Genomic DNA, 17,494 nt, shown 5'->3' on the forward strand with positions numbered 1-17,494 from the left:
CCGACGGGCTCCCTGACCTCCTGCTGACCACGACTCCCGCTGGCATCTGTGAGGACCTGTCTGAGCTGCTGCCCTGCTTGTATGTCTGTATAACTAAACCTAAATAACAAGCAGTCCTCAAAAATATTTATAGCAACATTCAGACACATGTTAATTTTCCAGGAATTCATTTTTGCAAATCTATTAAAAATAAAAAACTAAGAAATCACATGTACATAAGTATTCACAGCCTTTGCTCAGTACTTTGTTGATGCACCTTTGGTAGCAATTACAGCCTTAAGTCTTTTTGAATATGATGCCACAAGCTTGGCACACTATCTTTGGGCAGTTTCGCCCATTCCTCTTTGCAGCACCTCTCAAGCTCCATCAGGTTGGATGGGAAGCGTCGGTGCACAGCCATTTTCAGATCTCTCCAGAGATGTTCAATCGGATTCAAGTCTGGGCTCTGGCTGGCCACTCAAGGACATTCACAGAGTTGTCCTGAAGCCACTCCTTTGATATCTTGGATGTGTGCTTAGGGTCGTTGTCCTGCTGAAAGATGAACCGTCGTCCCAGTCTAAGATCCAGAGTGCTCTGGAGCAGGTTTTCATCCAGGATGTCTCTGTACATTGCTGCATTCATCTTTCCCTCTATCCTGACCAGTCTCCTAGTTCCTGCCACTGAAAAACATCCCCACAGCATGATGCTGCCACCACCATGCTTCACTGTAGGGATGGTATTAGCCTAGTGATGAGCGGTGCCTGGTTTCCTCCAAACATGACGCCTGGCATTCATGCTAAAGAGTTCAATCTTTGTCTCATTAGACCAGAGAATTTTGTTTCTCATGGTCTGAGAGTCCTTCAGGTGCATTTTGGCAAACTCCAGGCAGGCTGCCATGTGCTTTTTACTAAGGAGTGGCTTCCGTCTGGACACTCTACCATACAGGCCTGATTGGTGGATTGCTGCAGAGATGGTTATCCTTCTGGAAGGTTCTCTTCTCTTCACAGAGGAATGCTGTTGCTCTGACAGAGTGACCATCGGGTTCTTGGTCACCTCCCTGAATAGGGCTTTTCTCCCCCGATCGCTCAGTTTAGATGGCCAGCTCTAGGAAGAGTCCTGGTGGTGCTGAACGTCTACCATTTACAGATGATGGAGGCCACTGTGCTCATTGGGACCTTCAAAGTTGCAGATATTTTTCTGTACCCTTCCCCAGATTTGTGCCTTGAGACAATCCTCTCTCAGGTCTACAGACAATTCCTTTGACTTCATGCTTGGTTTGTGCTCAGACATGCATTGTCAAGTGTGGGACCTTATATAGACAGGTGTGTGCCTTTCCAAATCATGTCCAATCAACTGAATTTACCACAGGTGGACTCCAATTAAGATGTAGGAACATCTCAAGGATGATCAATGGAAACAGGATGCAACTGAGCTCAATTCTGAGCTTCATGGTAAAGGCTGTGAATACTTATGTACATGTGATTTCTTAGTTTTTTATTTTTAATACATTTGCAAAAATCTAAAAAAAGAAGAAGCTTTTTTCACGTTGTCATTATGGGGTATTGTGTGTAGAATTTTGAAGGAAAAAATGAATTTATTACATTTTGGAATAAGGCTGTAACATAATAAAATGTGGAAAAAGTGAAGCGCTGTGAATACTTTTCAGATGCACTGTATATGTGAGAGAAGGATTTTATTACGGTTTTCTTAAGCACATCGGATTTCCTGTTTCAAAGCTGCAAAAGGAATGTAAAGCGGCTGATAACAGACGTCAACTTCTATAAAAATATACTAGTTTGCGTTTGATGACATTACCAAAATAATTCTCGATGGCCCGGCCATAAACTGCCATCAGCAAAACGTGATCCACAAAGAAACAAGAAAATGTTTTCTTGCATCTGCAGAAAAAAGTCCTTCTCCCCCCCCCCCCCCCCCCCATGTCTCCCTGCTGGGAGCCACTCAGGAGCAATGTGCGGAAAGCTGGTAATAGGGAAAGGTAGCACTGAACTGAAGCCGTATTCAGCAGATTTTACTGATGGGAGGTAGCCGTCACCTTTAAGCTATGCTCAAGAACAGCTGCGCACACCTTGCTCAATATGGAGATATTATTCAGTGTTTTACAGTGATAGACCCTTAACGGCAAAATGTAAATAGCATTAAATAAACAACCTGCCTGCCAACTAAACAGGATATTCTCATTTTAGCAGACGCGGCATTTTATAACTAACAAAAAAAAAGCTTACGGTTGTCGCCAGATGGCAGGAATGCTGCAGCTCACTTATTGATGTGCATGAGTTTGCAGAATGGCTGAAATAATTAAAGACTGGATTAATTAAACTTCACTGCCTGAAATTATGGAAAGTCCCAGATCAGTTAAGGAGATGGATGCCTGGATCGACTCACCTTCTCTTGACCTCAATACGTTTAACCCCAAAGTACAAATTTTAAAAGCAGTTCTGCCTGGTGCACTAACAGACCACGGCAACGGGCCTATTTCAACGGCGATCGCTACAACGGAGTGCGCACCCAGTGAGATGCGGAAGCGGGGCGTGCCAACGGCGTTAGAAAGCAGTTGGGGGCGCGCAGTCCGGACAACGCAGGCGTGTCCGGACCGTTACTGGGGTGGGCCACGACGGCTTGCGTGACGTCACGCCCAGGCTCTGTGACTCAAAACATGGCGGGTAGCCAGACAGGGAGCTACTTGGCGGGTGCGAAAGTATCGCCGCCATGTGCAGGGGGGGGGGGGGGTAGTACCTGACTAGTGTTCACTCTAGGAGTGAAAAGGGGCATGGCGCCTGACTCCGGGGGCATATGTGCGCACGCCCGAAACGGGGTCGTGCCCACGCAAATTAGGGGGCGTGGCCACACCCACGTCATTTTAGGGGGCGGTGCGGCCCACAGACGCTACTATAGAGAGCGTCTGTGGCCGGCGACGTCACTGTTGGGGGCATGACCAGCACCTCCGTCGGTGCTGGGCTTCCCCCAGCTCTCTCCCAATGCGTGAATGGATGCCGCGCGCATGCGCACGGCATCTATACACGCCGGGAGGGCAGGAAGCGGGCGGCTGTTTTAGCAGGGCGCTGTAAAAGGGGCAGGGCGGGTTTTGCCTGCTAAAAAACGGGCAGGGCGCGGCGCCCTGCTAAAACAGCCTAGAGTGAACACTACCTGACATGCGGGGTGGACTAGACCTGCGCTGAGAGTCCCCCCGCATGTCAGAGAATCTGATTGTAGATATGCTAACTTTAGCACATCTACAATCAGCTCTGAATCGGGCACCGCAATGCGCAGGCGCGTCGTACGGGTACAAAGTGGATTGTTGCTGAGCGATGGATTTAACGAAGAATTCATTCGCACAGCCAATCGCAAGGTGACTGACAGGAAGAGGGCGTTTGTGGGTGGCAACTGACCGTTTTCTGGGAGTGTTTGGAAAAACGCAGGTGTGTCTAAGCGTTTGCAGGACGGGTGTCTCGACATCAATTCCGGACACGAACAGGCTGAAGTGATTGCAGCGGCTGAATAAGTTCTGGGCAACTCAGAAACTGCACAAAACTTTTTTGTACCGCTCAGCTGCAACAGCGTTCACACACTTGCAAAGCGAAAATACACTCCCCCGTAGGCGGCGACTATCTGATCGCAGCGCTGCAAAAAGTAGATAGCGAGCAATCAACCCGGAATGACCCCCTTAGCTCATTGCTGAGCCTAATGGTAACAGTCTATGTAGGCCGGATAGGAAGCAATTCAGGTAGAGGCGATGGAAAGTGCTGTCAGAATGGAGGCTCTTCGTGACCACCAATATTGCTGATTATCGTTCACATCCTATAGCGGTATACAGGAAAACTGCAGCAGGAGGCGTCCGCTGTACAAAGACTCCCACTGCACGCTTTTATGATCTGCTGCTGTGCCCAAGTACGCAATATCGGATCATCTGCACGTACATCGGTCATCTAAGAAACGCTCAGGTTACTGAGAATGAGTGGCGGTTTCACGCTGCCGGGGGCCAGTGAAGAACGGAAAACATTGCGGTATACTGTGATAACCTGCATCAGCCCCAGCGACATTTATTTTAGGTCTAATATCCATTTAGTTATTTTAACCAATAAATAACAGGGGTAGGCAAAGCCGGGCATTCCAGCTGCTGTGGAACTACAAGTCTGAGCATGCCCTGCCACAGTTTTAACATGACACTTTGGCAATTCAGGCTGGGATATGTAGTCCCACAGCGGCTGGAGTGCCACGTTACCTATCCCTGATGTAATATATACTAACTGGGGTGTAAAAATAAGAATTTACTTACCGATAATTCTATTTCTCGTAGTCCGTAGTGGATGCTGGGAACTCCGTAAGGACCATGAGGAATAGCAGCTCCGCAGGAGACTGGGCACAAAAGTAAAGCTTTAGGACTACCTGGTGTGCACTGGCTCCTCCCCCTATGACCCTTCTCCAAGCCTCAGTTAGGATACTGTGCCCGGACGAGCGTACACAATAAGGAAGGATTTATGAATCCCGGGTAAGACTCATACCAGCCACACCAATCACACCGTACAACCTGTGATCTGAACCCAGTTAACAGCATGATAACAGAGGAGCCTCTGGATAGATGGCTCACAACAACAATAACCCGATTTAGTTAACAATAACTATGTCCAAGTATTGCAGACAATCCGCACTTGGGATGGGCGCCCAGCATCCACTACGGACTACGAGAAATAGAATTATCGGTAAGTAAATTCTTATTTTCTCTGACGTCCTAGTGGATGCTGGGAACTCCGTAAGGACCATGGGGATTATACCAAAGCTCCCAAACGGGCGGGAGAGTGCGGATGACTCTGCAGCACCGAATGAGAGAACTCCAGGTCCTCCTCAGCCAGGGTATCAAATTTGTAGAATTTTGCAAACGTGTTTGCCCCTGACCAAGTAGCTGCTCGGCAAAGTTGTAAAGCCGAGACCCCTCGGGCAGCCGCCCAAGATGAGCCCACCTTCCTTGTGGAATGGGCTTTTACAGATTTTGGCTGTGGCAGGCCTGCCACAGAATGTGCAAGCTGAATTGTATTACAAATCCAACGAGCAATAGTCTGCTTAGAAGCAGGAGCACCCAACTTGTTGGGTGCATACAGGATAAACAGCGAGTCAGATTTTCTGACTCCAGCCGTCCTGGAAACATATATTTTCAGGGCCCTGACTATGTCCAACAACTTGGAGTCCTCCAAGTCACTAGTAGCCGCAGGTACCACAATAGGTTGGTTCAGATGAAACGCTGAAACCACCTTAGGGAGAAAATGAGGACGAGTCCTCAATTCCGCCCTGTCTGAATGGAAGATCAGATAAGGGCTTTTACAGGATAAAGCCGCCAATTCTGACACGCGCCTGGCCGAGGCCAGGGCCAACAGCATGACCACTTTCCATGTGAGATATTTTAACTCCACAGATTCAAGTGGTTCAAACCATTGTGACTTTAGGAACCCCAAAACTACATTGAGATCCCAAGGTGCCACTGGAGGCACAAAAAGGAGGCTGTATATGCAGTACCCCTTTTACAAACGTCTGAACTTCAGGAACTGAAGCTAGTTCTTTCTGGAAGAAAATTGACAGGGCCGAAATTTGAACCTTAATGGACCCCAATTTTAGGCCCATAGACACTCCTGTTTGCAGGAAATGCAGGAATCGACCTAGTTGAAATTCCTCCATCGGGGCCTTACTGCCCTTTCACCACGCAACATATTTTCGCCAAATGCGGTGATAATGCTTTGCGGTTACATCCTTCCTGGCTTTGATCAGGGTAGGGATGACTTCATCCGGAATGCCTTTTTCCTTCAGGATCCGGCGTTCAACCGCCCTGCCGTCAAACGCAGCCGCGGTAAGTCTTGGAATAGACAGGGTCCTTGATGGAGCAGGTCCCTTCTTAGAGGTAGAGGCCAAGGGTCCTCCGTGAGCATCTCTTGAAGTTCCGGGTACCAAGTCCTTCTTGGCCAATCCGGAGCCACGAGTATAGTTCTTACTCCCCTCCGTCTTATAATTCTCAGTACTTTTGGTAAGAGAGGAAGAGGAGGGAACACATACACTGACTGGTACACCCACGGTGTTACCAGAGCGTCCACAGCTATTGCCTGAGGGTCCCTTGACCTGGCGCAATACCTGTCCAATTTTTTGTTTAGGCGGGACGCCATCATGTCCACCTTTGGTTTTTCCCAACGGTTTACAATCATGTGGAAGACTTCTGCTGAGGAAGTCTGTTTCCCAGTTGTCCACTCCCGGAATGAACACTGCTGACAATGCTATCACATGATTTTCCGCCCAGCGAAAAATCCTTGCAGCTTCTGCCATTGCCCTCCTGCTTCTTGTGCCGCCCTGTCTGTCTACGTGGGCGACTGCCGTGATGTTGTCCGACTGGATCAGCCCCGGCTGACCTTAAAGCAGAGGTCTTGCTTGGCTTAGGGCATTGTAAATGGCCCTTAGCTCCAAGATATTTATGTGAAGTGATGTCTCCAGGCTTGACCACAAGCCCTGGAAATTTCTTCCCTGTGTGACTGCTCCCCAGCCTCGCAGGCTGGCATCCGTGGTCACCAGGACCCAGTCCTGAATGCCGAATCTGCGCCCTCTAGAAGATGAGCACTCTGCAACCACCACAGGAGAGACACCCTTGTCTTTGGTGACAGGGTTATCCGCTGATGCATCTGAAGATGCGATCCGGACCATTTTTCCAGCAGGTCCCACTGGAAAGTTCTTGCGTGGAATCTGCCGAATGGAATTGCTTCGTAGGAAGCCACCATTTTTCCCAGGACCCTTGTGCACTGATGCACTGACACTTGGCCTGGTTTTAGGAGGTTTCTGACTAGTTCGGATAACTCCCTGGCTTTCTCCTCCTGGAGAAACACCTTTTTCTGGACTGTGTCCAGGATCATCCTTAGGAATAGAAGACGTGTCGTCGGGATCAGCTGCGATTTTGGAATATTAAGAATCCAACCGTGCTGCCGCAACACTACTTGAGATAGTGCTACCCCGACTACCAACTGTTCCCTGGATCTTGCCCTTATCCGGAGATCGTCCAAGTAAGGGATAATTAAAACTCCCTTCCTTCGAAGGAGTATCATAATTTCGGCCATTACTTTGGTAAAGACCCGGGGTGCCGTGGACAAACCAAACGGCAGCGTCTGAAACTGATAGTGACAGTTCTGTACCACAAACCTGAGGTACCCTTGGTGAGAAGGGTAAATTGGGACATGGAGATAAGCATCCTTGATGTCCAGAGACACCATATAATCCCCTTCTTCCAGGTTTGCAATCACCGCTCTGAGTGACTCCATCTTGAATTTGAACCTTTGTATGTAAGTGTTCAAGGATTTCAGATTTAAATTAGGTCTCACCGAGCCGTCCGGCTTCGGTACCACAAACAACGTGGAATAATACCCCTTTCCCTGTTGTAGGAGGGGTACCTTGATTATCACCTGCTGGGAATACAGCTTGTGAATGGCTTCCCATACCGCCTCCCTGTCGGAGGGAGACGTCGGTAAAGCAGACTTTAGGAAACGGCGAAGGGGAGACGTCTCGAATTCCAATTTGTACCCCTGAGATACCACCTGAAGGATCCAGGGGTCCACCTGTGAGTGAGCCCACTGCACGCTGAAATTTTTGAGACGGGCCCCCACCGTGCCTGAGTCCGCTTGTAAAGCCCCAGCGTCATGCTGAGGACTTGCCAGAAAACGGGAGAGGGCTTCTGTTCCTGGGAACTGTCTGTTTGCTGCAGCCTTTTTCCTCTCCCTCTGCCACGGGGCAGAAATGAGGAGCCTTTTGCCCGCTTGCCCTTATGGGGCCCAAAGGACTGCGCCTGATAATACGGCGTCTTCTTATGTTGAGAGGCTACCTGGGGTAAAAATGTGGATTTCCCAGCCGTTGCCGTGGCCACCAGGTCTGTTAGACCTACCCCAAATAACTCCTCCCTTTTATAAGGCGATACTTCCATATGCCTTTTGGAATCAGCATCACCTGACCACCGTCTTGTCCATAACCCTCTTCTGGCAGAAATGGACAGCGCACTTACTCTTGATGCCAGTCGGCAAATATCCCTCTGTGCATCACGCATATATAGAAATGCATCTTTTAAATGCTCTATAGTCAGTAAAATACTGTCCCTATCTAGGGTATCAATATTGTCAGTCAGGGAATCCGACCAAGCCACCCCAGCACTGCACATCCAGGCTGAGGCGATTGCTGGTCGCAGTATCACACCCGTGTGAGTGTATATACATTTTACTGCTTTCTGTCAGCAGGTTCCTTAAGGGCGGCCGTATCCGGGGACGGTAGTGCCACCTGTTTAGACAAGCGTGTGAGCGCTTTATTCACCCTAGGGGGTGTTTCCCAACGTGCCCTATCCTCTGGCGGGAAGGGGTATGATGCTAATAACTTTTTAGGAATTAACAGTTTTTATCGGGGGAAACCCACGCATCATCACACACTTCATTTAATTCCTCAGATGCAGGAAAAACTACAGGCAGTTTTTTCTCACCCAACATAGTGGTACTGGTATTATCAGAAAAGTGTAAAAACATTTTCCATAGCCTCAATCATGTAACGTGTGGCCCTACTGGAAGTCACATTCGTCTCTTAATCGTCGACACTGGAGTCAGTATCCGTGTCGGCGTCTGTATCTGCCATCTGCGGTAACGGGCGTTTTAGAGCCCCTGATGGCTTTTGAGACCCCTGGACAGGCACAGGCTGAGTCGCCGGCTGTCTCATGTCATCAATCTTTTGTAAAGAGCTGACACTGTCACATTTTCCTTCCATAAGCTCATCCACTCAGGTGTCGACTCCCTAAGGGGTGACATCTCTGTTACAGGCAATTTCTCCGCCTCCACATCATTTTCCTCCTCATACATGTCGACACAACGTACCGACACACAGCACACACACAGGGAATGCTCTGATAGAGGACAGGACCCCACTAGCCCTTTGGGGAGACAGAGGAAGAGTATGCCAGCACACACCAGAGCGCTATATATATACAGGGATAACCTTATATAAGTGTTTTTCCCCTTATAGCTGCTGTATTGTTATACTGCGCCTAATTAGTGCCCCCCTCTCTTTTTTAACCCCTTTCTGTAGTGTAGTAACTGCAGGGGAGAGCCAGGGAGCTTCCCTCCATCGGAGCTGTGAGAGAAAATGGCGCCAGTGTGCTGAGGAGATAGGCTCCGCCCCCTTCTCGGCGGCCTTTTCTCACGTTTTTCTGTGGAATCTGGCAGGGGTTAAAATTCATCCATATAGCCCTGGGGGCTATATGTGATGTATTTTCGCCAGCCAAGGTGTTTTTATTGCTGCTCAGGGCGCCCCCCCCTAGCGCCCTGCACCCTCAGTGACCGAAGTGTGCTGAGGAGCAATGGCGCACAGCTGCAGTGCTGTGCGCTACCTTGGTGAAGACAGGATGTCTTCTGCCGCCGATTTTCCGGACCTCTTCTTGCTTCTGGCTCTGTAAGGGGGCCGGCGGCGCGGCTCTGGGACCGGACTCCGAGGCTGGGCCTGTGTTCGGTCCCTCTGGAGCTAATGGTGTCCAGTAGCCTAAGAAGCCCAATCCACTCTGCACGCAGGTGAGTTCGCTTCTTCTCCCCTTAGTCCCTCGATGCAGTGAGCCTGTTGCCAGCAGGTCTCACTGAAAATAAAAAACCTAAAACTAAACTTTCACTAAGAAGCTCAGGAGAGCCCCTAGTGTGCACCCTTCTCGGCCGGGCACAAAAATCTAACTGAGGCTTGGAGGAGGGTCATAGGGGGAGGAGCCAGTGCACACCAGGTAGTCCTAAAGCTTTACTTTTGTGCACAGTCTCCTGCGGAGCCGCTATTCCCCATGGTCCTTACGGAGTTCCCAGCATCCACTAGGACGTCAGAGAAAACAGGGTAATAGTTCAGAGCTACTTTATCCATACCCCCCGATATGTGACAGTTCTGTCACTACCAGCGGAAGCTGTTGTAGCCTAATTGTGAAGAGAAAAAAGTAACGACTGAAGTTTTTGGCTTTATAGAAATTTACTTGTACTTCGCGGTTCCAGAGACCTTACAGGCATAAGGCACTGTTACTGTGTCAGAGGTTCTCAGTGTTTTCCGAGTGGTAATCTAATCCCACTGCTCTGTGGCACTTTCTGACTCATTCAGGATCAGTCAGAACTACACAAAGGGAACTGTGCTTCCTGTCCTGCTACCCTAAAGGGATGGTTGTGTCTATGTTGCCTTTGTGCTAAGGACCTGGACGTGACAAAACGAGTGGGCAGGAGACAACTTCCGCCCTTACAGCTCCTAAATGTTTTCTTCATTCTCCATTCGTTTGGGGTATTTTTTTTTCTATGCAGCATTGGACCCTCACGGGCTCGCTTCGCTCGCCACGCATCGGGCTCGGTGTCTCGCTCCGCTCGCCACACTTTTCTATTCCAAATAGATTGGGACATGGACCCAGGGGGTTATGGGAAAGGTCCTCTGCACGAAGATCTAGACGCTACCCTAAAGGGATGGAATCTCTATTTGTACTTCCTGTCCTGCTCCCCTGAGGGGATGGAATCTCTATTTGTACTTCCTGTCCTGCTACCCTGAGGGGATGGAATCTCTATTTGTGCTTCCTGTCCTGCTACCCTGAGAGGATGGAATCTCTATTTGTACTTCCTGTCCTGCTACCCTGAGGGGATGGAATCTCTATTTGTACTTCCTGTCCTGCTACCCTGAGGGGATGGAATCTCTATTTGTACTTCCTGTCCTGCTCCCCTGAGGGGATGGAATCTCTATTTGTACTTCCTGTCCTGCTCCCCTGAGGGAATGGAATCTTGTAATCTGTCCCTTCTAAAATATACATATTTCAAATATTCTAGAATAAAAATAGACAATTTAAATAAATAGCGGAGATTTTGTAATTTGTTGCCTTATTTGTACGACTCAGAAACACAATGGTGCTGATTCTGAGTCAGGCGCTCTATCGATATTGGACGCAGTGTACCGTGCATGCGTCTCTGATGTGTTCATACAGAGCCGCAGCAGTGAACTCAGATGTACACAGTTATGTACTGAAAATTTATTGGGGCGTTGCGGGGTGGCGGCTATTCACAAGCACGGTGACAGTCCATGTAATGGGAGTGTGGCTGAGGTGACTGGGTACACAGACGCTTAATCGCTCATATTGGAGGAAAATCTGCGCTTAGCAAAGGTCTGGTGAAAGTTTCCATGGTGCAAAAAAATGGAGGCGCCTAAAGAGGCACTAAGCTGTATTGGACAAAGTGGGCGTCTCAGTCCTTCCAGCGCAGATGGTGTAACGGTTAGCATTACTGCCTCACAGCAATAAGGTCATGGGTTTGATTCCCACCAAGGCCCTAACTGTGTGGAGTTTTTATATTCTCCCCGTGCTTGCGTGGGTTTCCTCCGGGTGCTACGGTTTCCTCCAAGAATCTAAGAATATACTGGTAGGTTAACTAGCTCCCAAAAAATGAACCCTAGTGTGTGTGTGTGTTTACATAGATGGGCCAAGTGGTTCTTATCTGCCATCAAATTCCGTTTCAATGTTTCTTGCACATTTAGATATATGTCTGTACATAGGCGAAGGGCTTGTAGCAGCATATTCATAAGGTAGCAGACGTCTGAGTGGCAAAAGACGCACACAAGGACGCTGCTGTGTACGACTCAAAATCAGGCCCACTGGGTATATGGATCATATATCCATAGCATCTGATTTAGAAAATGAGTTTAAAGGTAATCTCCAGACCACCTGTTCAAATTAAAGATTATTTATTCTTATTTTCTAGATAAGAACATTTATCTGACTCTAGAGTTCCACCCCTCTCAGCCTCCATCACTCTACAGTTTCATCAACTCTCTGCCTACTTCATTCAAGACTTCCACCATCTCCATGCCTCCTTCACTCTAAAGTTTCACCAAGTCTCTGGCTCCTACACTTTTCACCAAGTCTCTGCCTCCTTCGCTTTCCACCACCGCTCTGCCTCCTTCACTTTAGAGTTCCACCACCTCCCTGCCTCCTTCACTTTAAAGTTCCATCACCTCTCTGCCTCCTTCACTTTTGAGTTCCACCACCTCTCTGCCTCCTTCACTTTAGAGTTCCCCCACCTCCCTGCCTCCTTCACTCTAGAGTTCCACCACCTCCCTGCCTCCTTCACTTTAGAGTTCCACCACCTCTCTGCCTCCTTCACTCTAGAGTTCCACCAACTCTGCTCTACGGCTAGAAGAATTCTGCACAGGTGTTTAATTAGAAAGGTAGATATCATAGTGTGTCCAATAAGTAAATATGGAAGAGAACGTCAGTCTTCTCAAATAAGCCATTTACAGATATAAAAAAGAAATTGGTAATAAGGCTTTTCTGTTCATCCTGGTAACAGTAGACACCTGCTAACAGCATAGCACCATGTTAAAAAAAACCCATCTCAATATCTTTATGAGGACAATTGACCACCACACTCACCTGTAAATGGACATAGTCATAATCTTCCATCCAGCCACTCTCATTGTTTTCATACTGCCCGTCAGGAGATTCTTCCGCAATGAATTTCGGTGGAGATGGCAGAGGTCTTGACTGTATACTAGCTTTTTCCGTGTGCCCTGTTTGACCAACAGACAAATTATTGTTGTTGTTAGCCAAGTGATTGCTACTCTCCTGTCCAGACTGGGAATCTCCCAAAGAAAGCTGCTTGTTTGTCCTTTTAAAGAGTAAAGAGGCGTTTCCATGTAGAAAGGAAGATAACTGCTTGGTGTCATCTGGTATCCCTCTCGAATACATCACAAAGCAATCAAGGTCATCTGAAGATCCCTGTTTGTTATTTACCAGTACATTCAAGGCCCAGTTACAGCTGTCCAGCGCCTGACTGTGCTTAAGCAGTTGCTGGTAGACATCCTCCATCTTCTGTAGCTGTTTGCTTAACTTGGCATGAAGAGTCCGGTCAGACGCTTGTGCCGAGTTTACCACTGCTCCTTTGGCAAATTCCAACAAATCCTTGACGGTGCTTTTTACTCCATCAACTGCAGCCTGGATACTCTGCACATTGGCTTCGATTTGATCTGGACTTCTCCAGGTGCTACTGATGAAGGACATTAGGTAGGAGATGGAGCTATTGACCCCATGCTGTAGTTTTACCAGCAGCTCCATGGCTGCCTCTAAATCTAGATTCAGCTCCTTCCCTGCTGTTTTTGGTGGGAGGACTGACGATTCTTTCACTGGGATAGTGTCAAGCGAAGAGGTTGAGATGTTGCTCCTGGTGCTACCGGTGCTGGAGGCAGACAGCCTCTTGAAATTGCCCACCAATTCATCTACAATTTTGACCTCCCTGTCCACCTGAGGAGGGACGTCATATATATAATCTGCATCGGTCTCCAATGATGCTTTTCCTGTATGGAACTCTCTCGGAACATCATAAACATCATGGAAATTCTGTCCAGCCGGCTTCCTTAAACTAGGGGGAACATCATATATCTCTTGGGAAAATGCAGAGTCATTGCCCTTAACAGCAGCAGGAGGAATATCGTAGATATCTTCAGGGATGTAGGGCTCTGGGTCATGGAGGTGAGTGGAAGCCTGAGGAGCAACCTGCATCTTCTGATTTGAGAAAGCAGGTGGGAAGTCATAGGTTTCTTCTCTAAAAGGACCGTCCGGCACATCTTTACTTACGGAAGGCGGAATATCGTAGATCTGAAGGAATAAAGGGACAGTGTCATGATAGCAATTAATGCTACAAATGAAGATTATCTGGGAAGAACTAGAATCTCAAGAAATGAAGAGATCACCAGTTTTCAGGTAATTTAAAACTTCACATATTAATTACTTAAAAATTGCTGTTGGGATTTAAAATAATGACAATCTGAAATACTGATACAAACTTGACTTTATAATCCTTAGTTCACATCAGGTTTAATTAGATGATTATTCCTAATAAACACTGAAGTGACGATCTACTTAGCTGTCAACTCACAACGAAGTACAACATAATCTTTGAGTAGATACGGGACAAAATATCCCAGGTGTATATACATAAGGACTAACGTGACCATGTAAAAGACCTTGCCACCTTAGACTACATCTACTCTGAGTGATAACATAATTACAGTAAGTGTTATCACTATATCAGTATAGGGTAATATAAGTATAGTAGAGAGGATGTACATGATTAAATACTTTTTAATACTTTCTCCTGTGTCTATCAGATGGTGAAGTCCCTTCTCTGGCACAAAAAAAAACATCTGTGATCTCCAGTTGCTCCCTAAAATTACATACAAGGCCACAGTGTCTGGATGGTACTGCGCCACTGCATAAGATCCAATCAGAAGCAACCTTTAATAACTCACTGTCCTGTTACAACAGATGGAGATCTGCCTGAATAAAGGAGGGAAGAACGTGACGTTCACAACAGAGGGGATACCCCAATATTATAACCATGATAGCGGAATGTTAGTACATAAGTAATAAAACATTTCCTAATGGATACTGACATGATGATAATGATGACGAGGTTCTCGCTGTCAGATTATAATCAATTACATCCATAATCTCCAATTTTAACCATATCTTTTAACATGTGTAGATGCAACTCAACAAGTGTGCAATTGGGGGGGCCATGAATTAGTGTAATTACTAGTCTCTCTGCCTTGCTGGCGGCACAGACGTGTAATCTGACCCAGGATCAGAAGCCGTCTCCGACTGCTCATCCCCTGAGTGAGATATTAGTTGTGGTGCCGATGCATATAATGCGGAGATTAAACTCTGCAGACAATGACTCTGTGAGGGATCGGCTGTGGAAGCAATGAATAATTGCAGCACATTTACCTAATGAAATCAGTAAACAGAGGACGCTGCTGGTGGGATGACGCACGGCACTGATAAATCTATTGTATGTCATCCCGGGAATATATAATGGAGCACCAATACAAAGGCTCGGTGTTTAATCAGAAGGCTTACCTGGAATCACAGATCCCCTTCACCAGCAGAAGAACATTTTATTTCATTTATGTGTTATATTCCATTACCTGGACTTGTTGCCGGATTATGGGGGTAATTCAGACCTGATTGCTAGGCTGCGGTTTTCGCACAGCGGACGATCAGGTCTAAACTGCGTATGCACCGCAATGCGCAGGCGCGTCGCACGGGTACAAAGCGGATGGCCGCTCAGCGATGGGTTTGTGCAAAGAATCCATTCGCATGGGCGAAGGCAAGGATATTGACAGCAAGAGGGCGTTCGTGGGTGGCAACTGACCGTTTTCAGGGAGTGGTTGGAAAAACGCAGGCGTGTCCAAGCGTTTGCAGGGCGGGTGTCTGATGTCAATTCCGGTCCTGAACAGGCTGATGTGATCGCAGCGGCTGAGTAAGTCCAGAGCTGCGCAGAGACTGCACAAGATCTGTTTGTACAGCTCTGCTACACATGCGATCGCACACTTGCACAGCTAAAATACCCTCCCCCGTAGGCGGCGACTATCTGATCGCAGCAGTGCAAAAATCGATCAGGTCTGAATTAGGCCCCCATTAGTGCTAGCGATCAGGTCTGAATTAGGCCCCATGTGCACTGCAGGTGAGGCAGATGTAACATGTGCAGAGAGAGTTAGATTTGGGTGGGTTATTTTGTTTCTGTGCAGGGTAAATACCGGCTGCTTTATTTTTACACTGCAATTTAGATTTCAGTTTGAACACACCCCACCCAACTCTAACTCTCTCTGCACATGTTACATCTGCCTCCCCTGCAGTGCAAACGGTTTTGCCCATTAGAGAAAAAGTTTGCTGTTGCGATCAGGTCTGAATTAGGCCCATAGTCCTTTTCTGTCCACCAGTTTTCAGCCAATCTGTTTTTGCGCAGTATTTCAGGGCAGCGGGGTTTTTTTTTCAGTACCCCACTATTTTGCAATCTTGCAGATGGAGGAACCTGCAGCTGAGCTACACATGAGAGGCAGAAATCAATGTTAGATTGCCAGGTGGAAAGTCAGAGTAAGGCTTAACAAAGTATGTTACCCCTTTATAAAAGGAAATTCGGTTTATATCGTATTATCGTTCTGGAGTACGGCAAGGACTCTGCTAGTGGCACACCCTAATATTAAATGGCACTGCAGTAACATGACAGAGGAATGGGAGCCAGGTCTGACGGTACAGGAAAACCAGCAACCCATTCTAAAGAGCGAGACAAATTCTTCACAATACACTTAGAAGTTCTAATGACTTTAATCAGGACAGACTGATGGCTGGCAGGCATGTGTGAGTGAGGCTGCGGGCACGGTTGGCCGTACCCTTACTTACCATTAAGTGGGACTGCAACTGGTCCTGGAGAATCTTCTCCACACTGGGAGGGATGTCATAAATCTCCTGGGTTTGCTCTCTGCTGACAGGGCCCTTTCCCGCCATCGGTGGAATGTCATACACCTGTGGGAGGCCAGAAATGAGTTACGTTCAAAAAAAGCCAAGCCACGTCATTAACCCCAGACGTGGCACTCCCAGAGGGTGAAGCTTAGAGTACTACTTATTATTCCTGTGGGTGACATCAGTACTCGTGTAACAAAAGAGAGAAGCTGTGGTAGTGTGTTACCAATGGAACGGAGAGCGCCCCCTTGAGGATCTTTCACATCAGTGGTGTAATGACACTATGGGGTTTACAAATGAGCTTCTATTTGTCCTGTAAGCCATTTTTGTGGCAGGATTTTAAGAGGCCATTTTTTTTTTTTGTAAAAGCAAAACGCCGGAAAAATAGATATGTCCCAAACTAAGGGCCTTATTTATAGAAGGACGCAAGAGGGACGGGTGCTGCGTCTGTAGTCGCAGCGGGCCTGAGAATTAACGCAAATGCTGCAAGAACCGACCCCCCCACTCCCGGCTTCTCCAATCTGCTGCCTGTGTCCAAAGACAAAGTCGCAACAATCGCACCCGAAGGTTTCTCAGAATGTCCCCCCCCCCCCCACCTCAGCTGCCGAGGCCAGTGACCATTTTTGAGGACATAATCGCTGACTTTGGTACGCCCCTATAAACGGCGCCGACAGGCCTCGGTTTTTACAAACGTGCCCAGTTCCTGCCCCCAAATGCTTTCCGTCTCTCAATCAGGCCGCGGCTAACGCCACACTGCGACAGGAACCACAGCACCCTCGTCGCCGCTCTGGCGCAAGCGCAGAAAAGAAAACATTGGCCTTTTGCCGCTGAATCGGGTAACGTCCAGCTCTGAATCACGCCTATCTTACTTTAAAAAATATCACTGCTTAAAATCCTGCTTCAAATATCCCAGAACTTCGTCAGTTCACTAAGTAAATCCCTTATAGGCGTTCACAGAATGTATGTGGTCATTCCGAGTTGATCGCTCGCTAGCAGTTTTTAGCAGCCGTGCAAACGCATTGTCGCCGCCCACTGGGAGTGTATTTTCGCTGTGCAGAAGTGCGAACGCCTGTGCAGCAGAGCGCCTGCAAAATCTTTTTGTGCAAAACAAGACCAGCCCTGTAGTTACTCTTCGTGTGCGTTGATTCTAACGACGGCGGGACGGCTTTTGACGTCACACACCCGCCCAGCGAACGCCCAGCCACGCCTGCGTTT

At 47.9% G+C, this 17,494-nt stretch overlaps 1 protein-coding gene across 3 annotated transcripts in view; it reads right to left on the reverse strand.

Moving 5' to 3' along the window:
• Nucleotides 1-17,494, reverse strand: part of BCAR1 (BCAR1 scaffold protein, Cas family member) — a 153,088-nt gene that overhangs the window by 17,174 nt on the left and 118,420 nt on the right. For all 3 annotated transcript variants that reach the window (XM_063945748.1, XM_063945747.1, XM_063945749.1), the window contains 2 exons: nucleotides 16,220-16,342; nucleotides 12,413-13,633 (listed from right to left, as the gene is read on the reverse strand). In XM_063945748.1, coding sequence (XP_063801818.1) covers nucleotides 12,413-13,633; nucleotides 16,220-16,342 — 1,344 coding nt within the window. The remainder of the gene's footprint in view (nucleotides 1-12,412; nucleotides 13,634-16,219; nucleotides 16,343-17,494) is intronic.

Source organism: Pseudophryne corroboree, chromosome 11 (assembly GCF_028390025.1).
Source record: "Pseudophryne corroboree isolate aPseCor3 chromosome 11, aPseCor3.hap2, whole genome shotgun sequence".
NCBI lineage: Eukaryota > Metazoa > Chordata > Amphibia > Anura > Myobatrachidae > Pseudophryne > Pseudophryne corroboree.